General features: G+C 43.6%; 1 protein-coding gene across 1 annotated transcript in view; it reads left to right on the top strand.

Annotated features, from left to right (window-relative positions):
• Positions 1 to 10,171, top strand: part of CEP57 (centrosomal protein 57) — a 21,607-nt gene extending 11,436 nt beyond the window's left edge. Inside the window, exons 6-11 of the mRNA XM_031066057.1 lie at positions 1,916 to 1,993; positions 3,093 to 3,197; positions 3,355 to 3,432; positions 3,780 to 4,021; positions 7,472 to 7,616; positions 8,938 to 10,171. Coding sequence (XP_030921917.1) covers positions 1,916 to 1,993; positions 3,093 to 3,197; positions 3,355 to 3,432; positions 3,780 to 4,021; positions 7,472 to 7,616; positions 8,938 to 9,174 — 885 coding nt within the window. The 3' untranslated portion in view covers positions 9,175 to 10,171. The remainder of the gene's footprint in view (positions 1 to 1,915; positions 1,994 to 3,092; positions 3,198 to 3,354; positions 3,433 to 3,779; positions 4,022 to 7,471; positions 7,617 to 8,937) is intronic.
• Positions 10,172 to 10,420: the final 249 nt, after the last annotated feature.

Raw genomic sequence — 10,420 nt, 5'->3', positions numbered from 1 at the left:
CCCCCAGTTCTGTGGATTGGGCAAAACACTGGAGTAGATTGTCTGCAGACGTGGCAGATGCCCTGTTCATGGAAACATTGAAGATGAGTTTGGAGAAAGCTCTGAGCAACCACCTGGTTTAGTGGAAAGTGTCCCTTGGATTCAGTGACATTTAGAGGCCCCTTTCAACCTAAACCATCCTGTGATTCTGGGATTCTATGAGTAGGTGGTTGCATGGAATTAATTTTCTGTTACAAAACACATCAAAAATAGGCACTGAAATATTTTATTTCTATTTTGTCAATAAAGTTTTTTGCAGTGGCTCCTGGTGATTGAGTGGATGTTCAGGCAGCCTGGGGCTGACCTGCAGCCTGCTGCCCCTTGCAGTGCTGTCTTACATGATGGGCAGCACTGCTGGGCAGGGGCTGTTTGCTTGGCTTTGTGGCCTCTCTTAGTGACAGTCCAGTAATCTGGATAATAGCTTCTGCTATATGCAAGAAAAAAAGTATTTAGGGAATCTAAGTTGGATATATAATTTCTAACAGGGTCTGTCATGGATGATACAGTAAGATACATTCTTGCTGTGTAGTTTGAGCTGCACCCTGCAGCTGAACAGGTAGCTGAGGGAATACTCATTCATTTCAGAATAAGAGCCTTGGCCCAGCTTCATGTCAATCTTTAGTTTAAACAGAATATTTTACTCAGTATTTTCATACTAAAAATTCTGTAAAACTTAAGAGGTTAATAAAAGGTCTTTGAGACTGACCACATAGATATAAAGAGTTGTGCCAATAATTGTAAAGGGCAGAAGATGATTTTAAGTTACCTGGAATATCTTTGTTTTGAATGAAAAAAAAATTCATCAGAATAATTCTTTCATTCAAGAGAAAAAGTTGGTTCCTATATATAGTGCCTTTGTCCTCAATGTTTATCCAGGCTTTTGCCTTTTAGCACCTTTGTATAACAGCTCATTACATTATTCCGGCAGTTAATGCTTAAGTAAAGCAGAACTGAAATATTTAGTACCTCTATGTAGTGGGTTTATAAACAAATAAGTGTGCAAACACAGCTGCCCGTCTGTATAACATGCTTTTCTGCCTCAAGTTTGATTAGTGGCTCTGTGAATTACCAGTCTTTGGAGGAAGAGAAGGGAAATTGTTTTGGGGACTGGAGCTCTGGGTTATTTTTTCATTGCTGTATAAAGCCAGAAAATTATTTGATAACTTTCACATTGGGAATTTCAGTGTATCTTGTTTAAACAATGTTTTCATCTTGTTGGAGGTTTACAAAGAGATGTGTGCTTTCCCTGTTACCCTTTTCCTTTGAAAAAGAGTTTCAAAAGAGGCCTTAAAGCTTTTGTAATAAAAAGATGAAATTACTTCAGTTGTATTAAAGGTATCTCAGGGGCATCATACAACCTTTCCTCCTTCTTCTTTATTAGGAAGGTGGCTAGATGTTCAAAAATTCTTTTCTTGTAAGAGTGTAAGTTACAGATTTTAGCAAAAATACCATTAGTGGTCTAAATAAAGCAAGTCTTCTTTTGCCTTATAATGACATGTCTTTGTTAGCTCTTTTGGAGTACACAATCTTGGGGGATCATGTACACAAAGCAACCTACTGTCTAGGGTGTTTTTACAATTGAAGAGAAAGAGCCTTGTGTATTGCTCTGTGTATTGGCTGTGACCTAAGTTCAGATACCCATTGTGAAAATAAGAATAGAAAAATCAATTTAAATGATAAGCATAAGCTTTTGACTGCTGTATTTATGCCTATACAGGCAAAGCATCAGCAATAATTCTAATGCTCAAATCTCCATTTATCTTTAAGTTGTAAGATGAACTCATGGTTTTGTGCAAGCTCTTAATATTGTAGGCTTCAGGAAGGAAAAACAATGGTTTCATTAGTAACACTATTATTTTGATTCAACTTTGACTAGAAAAAAATGAAAGAGCTGGAACAGAAGCTTTATGAGGAAGAACATGCAAGGAAGCTTGTCCAGGAAAAAGCAGCTGAGGTAACCAACAGGAAATTTCTTTTGTACTGGTATGCACTGTAATTAGCTCTTTTCCTTTTTATCAACTTTTCAGCTAAACTTACTGAAAGTGCCCCCCATATGCCTCACAGAATTGTGAAATCCTGGTTTTAGTCTTTTTTTTTCTTCTTTTTTTGTTTTTCCTTCTGCCTGAGGTACTAAATGTTCTGAAGTTCTCCGAACTTTTTGGAAACCTATCACCACATGTGCAGTGAAACTTTGATTTCTTTACTAAAAGTTGGAGAAGAGGAGTAGAAATTCAGACTAATCCATAATTGAGTATGCATGGCAACCTTTCAATATATTAAAGTCAACAAATGGGCCCCCTTGTTCATAATTGTAATTAAAATATTGTACAGGGAAGCAAAAAAGAGGCAACATACTCTTGATTATGAGCCCTTAAGGATGCTGGGTGGTCTTCTAACCTGAAAGTGTGCTGTTCATTAAGCATTCTAACATTAACCTTTGCCATAAGTTTGGTGTGATGGGGAAAGGGGTACCTCAAATGAATAATGGAAAATTGTGCTGCGAATGCTTCTTCAGGACCTGATTCCTAAAGCCATGCAGTATCTGCCTCTTGAACAGCAAAGCGTGTTAGGATTCTCACTGTCGACAGGAAGTTCTAACCTTAACTCTTTCAACAGCTGCTTTGGTGGTTAGTTTGTTTATTGTGGTTTTTTGTTTGTTTATTTGGAGGGTTTTTTACTGTCAAATTTAATAGAACAGAAGGAGTAGTTGCTTAGTAACTATATGTCATGGGATCAATTGATCATGGTTGGGTGGCTTGAGCTCCCCAATTCCTTGCCAAGTGTAAAGCACAGCTGATGTTTTGGCACTTGCCTGCATGGGACTAATGGACTAAGGCTAATTCTCTAATTTACTAGGATTACTGATGAGTAGTGCTAACAGAGGAAGTATTTAATGTTTAAGTTGGCCTTTGACTGCAAAAATACCCTAAAAATTTGCAGCCCTTTCTTCTGGAGAGCCTATGTTTTTAAAATTCTTGCAGTTCTCTGCTTGCCCTGTCTCTGATTATTTATTAATATAATTTCAGTAACTCCCCTTATTCCCTCAATTGTAGCTTCAGACAGGCCTGGAAACCAACAGACTACTGATTCAAGCAGCATCACCACTGCTTTCTCCAAAAGTAAGACAACCCAGGAAAAAAGCTAAGCAGCCAGAGAAGGTAAGATGTGGGGAAGAGAAGGGCAATTACTGAGGAGTTAAATAAGGTTATGTGCATGTGATGAGGGAGCAGGTTGCCTCTTTTACTACAAAGTAAAGAGAAAGGGTGTTTGCTGTATTATAATTTTGCTAAATACTTGTCTCTTCTTTCTTTCCAGAAATGCTCTGTCAGACATTCCACTGTGCAGCCCCATTACAGGTTGTGTCTGGGTGATGTACCCTTTGTGGCTGGTAAGGTGAGCTGATTAATTCCAAAGCTTAGAGCCCAGTAGCTGCAGCTCCTTAAGGGGCTTTGGGTTGGTGCACTTCTGACACCCAGTGGTCAGATAACTTAATTTTCTTTGACACTTTTCATACAGATTGTCTTTGAAATACTTGTTGGATATTGACAACTAGCTGAGCTGGTATTTCCAAAAATAGGCCTGCACTATGCTGCTTGACAAGATGTTCTTGTTAGTGCATATTAATTCAAACAAAAATTACATTCTTGTCAGCAAAACAAAAGTGGCACTGCTTTTGAATGCTCTCCAGTATTATGAAGTTGTTGATAATCCCATTTAAAAGAAATCTCTTTTCCTTTCAGTCTACCAGTCCCAGTCATTCGGTTACTGCCAACGTGCAGCACGTGCTGCACCTGATGAAACATCACAGCAAAGCTTTGTGTAACAGACATGTGGTGAACGACACTCCAGCCAAACCCACCAGCTCTGGTCATCCTGCTTGCAAAAGCAGAAGGCCTTCCCTGACAATGGACTCATCCTCATCTCAGGAAGAGCTCTCAGAAGTGTTGCTGACTTTACAAGATGAATTTGGACAGATGAGTTTGTGAGTGTGGCATATTTTCTTCTGCAGATTATGAATGCGGATGTTTCATATTTCTGCCTTGTTGCTTTGAACTTGGAAGGTTTTGCCTGAGAAAGTTCTTAGTTTAGGAAATCTCTAGAATGTAATCTTTGTCTTGCTGGCTGCAGAGGCTGTCAATTGTCCTTGCAGTTAGAGTCTCTGCTAAACAGTCCGAACACCAGCCCTGTGCTTATGTGCAGCAGTATTGATTTCAGAAGAGGTGAGGGAGAAGTGTGGTCACGGCCCCAGTGCAGTGGACTGTTGTGTGGAGCCAGCCAGCACAGGATCCTGCTGCCACTCACACCCCCCACACCCAGCCCTCCCCTGTGTTGTGATGGGCAGTATTCATCCCTTACACTGTACCAGTTACATCCTGCCCAAGCCCCACACTTTCCAGTATGTCCCAGTTAGCCACCATCACCTTTCCAGCCTTTTGATGTAGGTACACACAGATATCATTCTGTAGTCTATGGACAATCCCTTTACTAGTCCATTGAGTTTATTTAGTCCATGACTTTGGACTCAGCTGTCATAACAGTCTTTCAGGCCAGGAAAAGGTGGTGGGTGGGTAGCTAATGGCTGAAGTGACTTGGGGGTGCTGGTGGGTAAGAGGCTGGACATGACCCAGCCATGGGCACTCCCAGCCCAGAAAGCCACACGTGTCCTGGGCTGCATCCAAAGCAGCGTGGGCAGCAGGGCCAGGGAGGGGATTCTGCCCCTCTGCTCTGCTCTGCTGAGACCCCACCTGCAGTGCTGTGTCCAGCTCTGGAACCCCCAACACAAGAAGGATGTGGGCCTGCTTGAGTGAGTCCAGAGGTGGCCAGCAAAGACAATCAGAGGGCACCTTTCCTTTGAAGACAGGCTGAGAGCTGGGCTTGTTCAGCCTGGAGAAGAGAAGGCTCCAGAGAGACCTCACTGGGGGCCTTTCAGCCTTTCAGGGCTCAGAGGAGGCTACAATAGAGGGACTTTTTACGAGGGTGTATAGTGTTTGCCTGAGGGGTAATGGCTTTAAACTGAAAGAGGGTAGACCTAGATGAGATATTAGGAAGAAATTCTTTACTGTGAGGATGGTCCCTGGAACAGGTTGTCCAGGGAAGGTGTGGATTCTCATTCCTGGAAACATTCAAGGTCAGGTTGGATGGGGCTCTGGGCAGCCTGTTCTAGTTGAAAATGGCCCTGCCTATGCTAGGGAGTTTGGATCTCAATGATTTCTAAGGTCCTTTCCAACCCAAATCATTCTGTCACCTCTTGTTCTTTGACCTTCAGCAGCACCACATCAGAAGGGTCCTCTGAGAGACAAGGCAGGGTACACAGGTGCTTCATTTCCTTTGTCTCCAAGGCAGCTATGTGGAGAGCCCCCTCTTTTGAATCCTTAAAATGCCCCAGCCCAAGACAGTCTCTGCCAAGGGTGCACAGAGCCTCTGGGCCAGTCACGATGGGATGCTTCTGCCAGTCATTTTGTCAGGCTGGTTTCAGCCTCCAAGACCATCAGCTGTTGGGATGCCCCTGTCACTCCAGAAATACAAGTGGGTTCTGCCCCTGTACAACTTGATGGCATTAGGGTACACTGCACCAGGGTCTGCTAAAGCCTTGTGCTCCCATGGGGCTGATGTGCCCAGGCCATCTGAGCCACACAGTCCAGTTCACCTGGTTGTCCCTCTCCTGCACCTGGCTGGAGACAGGGCTCCTGTAATACTGGTCCTAGGATTCTCCATTTCCTGTAAAAAAGGATTAGAATTCCTTTCCATAGGATCAGGAATAACATCAGCCCTGCCACTCTGTCTGGGAGCTGCCCACTGAAGACTTAAGCAGCAACTTCCCTGGAAGAATTCCTATTTGTGCTTGTTTTTTTCCTGCAATTCACATACCTGTGCCTCTAGGGTTGAGGCACAGCTTTTCCATCCCACTTGATGTTCTCCCTGTGGTCCCAGAGGAGAAACTCGGGATTCCCTGTGGTGTGTACCCTCACTATCCTGTCTTTAGTGTAGAAGGTAGCTTTCTGTGTTGTAGTTTGACCAGCAACTCAGTCCCACGCAGCTGCTTGCTCACTGCCCCCAGACACAAATCCTTCCCTGATTTGCACCCCCTTCAGCACCTTGCTGATCCTAGCACTGGAACCACGCTGGTTTGAGCTCCCGCGGGATATTGCGGGTTCTCCAAGGCTGCTGTAATTAGCCCGGAGCAGCAGCGGAGGTGTGGGACCGCGTCTCCCCGGTAGGCTTGGCTGCCGAGCCGGGAAGGAGCAAGGTGTAGTTACACGGATTCCCCAGGAGATGGCTCCCGCGGCGCACGGAGGGCGCCCGTTCCCCGGGAATGTCGTGGCCCGGGATTCCGTGGCACCATGAACCAGCATTGCGACCTGCCACTACTAAACCAATACAACGGTGCCTAGAAAAGATTTGTCTTCGCACACTCTGGTCAGATCTGTCATTCACCCTCATGGGCCAGGTTGGGTGCCAGAAAATACTCTCTTGGTTTAACCCTGGCTGGTGGCTAAGCACCGTGCAGCTGCTTTCCTGCCCCCCTGCTCTGGTGGGATGGGGAGGGAAATCAGGAAAAGGAAAAACCCATGGGCTGAAACAAGGACAGGTTAGTAACTGAAATAAAGTAAAATGTAATGAAAAAGGGAGAGAGATAAAACTGAAGGTAAAAAAATCATGTGATGCACAGTACAGTTGTTCACCACCTGCTGACCAATGCTCATCCCCAGAAGCAATTGTCCCCTCGTGGCTAACTCCCCCTGGTTTATAATACTGGGCATGATGTTCTGTGGTACGGAATATCCCTTTGGCCAGTTTGAATCAGCTATCCCAGATACCTCCCTGTCTCAGCTTCTTGTGCCCCTGCTCACTGGCATAGCAGGAGACACTGAAAAGCCCTTGGCTTAGGGTAAGTACTGCTGAGCAACAATGAAAACATCAGTGTTAAAAACATTATTTTTGTACTGTATCCAAAACGCAGCAATGTAACAGCTACTAAAAATGAAAATGCTATCCTAGCCAAAAGCAGGATCTGGACAAATAGTCCATTAGAGGATAGCTTTGCTGGGTGTTTTGCTTGTCCTGGTTAACAGAACGTGAGTTGTTACTGTACTGCACAGCTGCAGTAGGTACAAATACACAGAATATTAACTGAGTGAGTGCTGAGATCAAGCTCTCAAATGGTTATTTGGTCATTTTGAATATGCATCTTGTAGTTGGAAGCTGTTTAAGTTATTGAGACTCAGTGTTGCAGCAGCCTGTCACTACGATGCGCTACTGTAATAATGCTGCAAACCAGCAAAAACTGTTCTTACTGGTTTGTTATGGTGTGCTGAACATGCCTGGCTGCTGGTGCTATGGTTTCCTAGAAGTGTTATTTCTGAACTGGGTACAAGATATAGAAGCCAATGGAAACTGATGCAAGCCTTGTTCTGTCTGAATTGGGTGCTAGTGATCACCAGCAGCTGTCAAAGCTCATCCTGGAGGCCCCAAGTGCTACAGTGAGGGAAGAGCTGGAGAGGGAGCTCGATGCACTAGTGGAAAGGATGGAAGCAAAGGCAGACCAAATCAGCAAAGTTCAGAAGCATCGTTTGCAGGTGAGTTTCTTTTGCCTGTGATCATGCTTATGTAGAGTTGCTGACTTAAGCAGGGTTTTTTTTGTTATATCCTAATCTAGCAGCAATTGCATAAAGCAGAAATAACTAGAGTTAATTCTACCTTTGATGTGCCAAAATTAGTCTGCATACCTCCATCCATCCCAGTATTTTTGCAAAAACATCCTTTCTGTCACCCTTGTGCACACTCTTCACCCTGTCCTGGACAGAGCTTTTGCATCTGTTCTCTTGAACATTGCTGAACAGTTTTCCTTTACTTGGAGTAAATGACCTATTTATATTTTGATTTGCATCTTTTAAGACTCAAAATACCTGTTTTGCCTATTTTATAACTTTCAGAATGTTTTGGATAGTGTAGCCTTTTCATTCAAAGCTATAAAGCATACTGATTCCCTGGTTTTTTTTGTCTTCATTAATTTTAGTGAATTTCTTCCAAAGAGCTTAACCCCATGTATTTAATCTGGTTCAGTTCATACAAACCACTATTCACCCTCACCTGATGTAATTTATACACAAAACACATGCTGAGACCTGACATGCAGAATGGACCTGTGAAATTGATATCTTATGATCTTCAGAGGAACTGCTGCAGAGAAGCAGATGTGCTGTGGTTCTCAGCAGTAATGATGCTGCATGTGCTGTTGGCAAAAGTTTTAGGAGCTGGGGTTTAGGAAAATAGTTGCATGCTGTCAGCTAGAAGGAGGGAGCACCACCACCTGCAGAGAGGGAGCTACAGAAGCCACCTGTGTTGTGGTTTGCGTGTATGAATGTGTCTGAACCTCAGACTGTCCAGTTCCCCATTCAGCCTTTGCTGGGGAGTACTGAGACTGGCTCACATGCCGTGATGTTAGAGAGCTGTGTGTGGATACCACCTTTTCATCCCAGCAGAGCTCTGGTATTCTTTCAAAGCTACACCTCTGACAGTGACTAGCTATTAAAATTACCAGTATGTATGTAAAAAACCCTTGCTTTCTTTTCCAATCACTGGATGGTAACAGTGATAAATCAACTTTCTTCATCTGCATCTTTTTATGTTACATTCCTGATGGCAATGTTCCCCCATAACGAACGTCTCAGTTTTTAGAGAGGAGGTACATCACTGTAAGCTAAACACAGCTCTAAAGATGCAAATATAACAATGCTTTGTAAGGAAAATATTTATTGTCCAGTGTGACTTGGAAACAGCCATTTGCTTACGTGGGTGAGATAAGTGGTGGGATATTTCAGCTGATTGGAAGAATTGCTGAACATAAAACTGAAACAAGATCACTTCTTAATGTTTTTCTTTGGGTTTCTCTTTCAGCTAGAGAGACTTAAGAGAGAATGCAAGTCCAGAAAGACTTCTGCTAAACAAATAAAAGACAGCAGGTTCCCAGTCAGTGAGGTTAAAGTAACAACTACAGTAACCACAAAAGGAAAGAATGCAGGTCCCATCAAAGTGAAGCCTGGGGAAAAGAGTCGGAAAAATCTTCAGTTGCTGAGAGACATGCAGACCATACAGACTTCTCTACAGAAAGATGATGTCAGCTGGGACTACTGACTCTTCTGCAGGAGATGTTCTTGAAGCATCCTGGCCAAACTTACATTCTGCCTTTCTTGCTGTGTGGAAGAGACTACTGTATGCTAAGCACACTTTTGAAATACAGGCTTACAGGCTCTTGGCTCTCCATCCCTGCATTTGATTGTATATATTATGGTCTAGCTTAAATCACATTCTATTTTCAAGGTACATGGCCAGTGAATCTTAACAGTAGGGTTCCCCCAGTTCCCTATGTTATGGTTCCAGCAGTCCTTCTGTTTTGTTCCAGCACACCAAGCACTGCACACGTACGTGGGTTGGTGTGTGTGTGATGTGCCAATGCCATTTCCTGCTGTTGATCTGGGAGGCCTCTTGGGATGCATCTCGTGTGAAAACAGTGCTGCAGTCCTGGGTGTAGAGGGCTTTTGTCAGTTCTGTTCTGTGTGCAGCTGCAATGGCTCCATCTCTGGGAGTGTCTGAGGGAGAACAGGTAAAACCCCTTCAAAGGTGTTTTGTGGGGCTCTCTTCAAAAGGCATCCCTGGTTCTTGATCTGCTACATTGCATTAGTCAGCATCAGTGGGAATGGATGTTTGAGTGCTTAGAAAAAGAGCAAAGTAGCTTATGAATTACACTGCTTAATGATCAAGTGAAAATTTTCTGCAGAAATCCTGCCTTAGGAAAATGATGTAGGGTAGGGGGTAATACCCTGTCTCTAGCTGACAGCTTTGGGTGGTAAAGGAGTGAGAAAAACCACACAGGTGTTTTAAACTGCAAGTGCCTCAATTGTGCCATTTGGTCCTGGCATCTTGCTTTTAACTTAAGTATGTGCTTTGATGAGCTATCAACTTTGGTAGTAGTGCAATTAAGTTTGTGCTCTGACTTGCACAGCTGATTAAATGTTATTTATTATGTTAATAATGTAAAGAATTTCCTGTTAATGGAATGTATAGAAGACCCAGATTACCTGTATATACAGTTGAAAAATAATAAAGCCAGCTTGCCTGTTGAATGACTTGTGGGAAAGCTGCACTTCCTCTATATTAGCTGGGTGTTTGCTGCAGCACTGTGCCACAGCCAGTGGGCTTTTTATGGCAAGGTGACTTCTCCCTGGTCAGGGTGATGAATGAGAGCTGCAGGTAGAGTCAGAGTAGTCCACCCTTGCCTGTAGCTGAGCAGGCAGGGAACTCTGCAGGGTCAATACAGGCAGAAGGGAGTTGAGTTGGTTGCCTGTAGGGGATCCACCCAGCTTGTTTCCTTGCACATAAG

The sequence above is a fragment of the Geospiza fortis genome, unplaced genomic scaffold, assembly GCF_000277835.1.
Source record: "Geospiza fortis unplaced genomic scaffold, GeoFor_1.0 scaffold16, whole genome shotgun sequence".
NCBI lineage: Eukaryota > Metazoa > Chordata > Aves > Passeriformes > Thraupidae > Geospiza > Geospiza fortis.
Note: the sequence above shows the minus strand (reverse complement) of the source record. Positions and strands in the feature narration are given on the sequence as shown.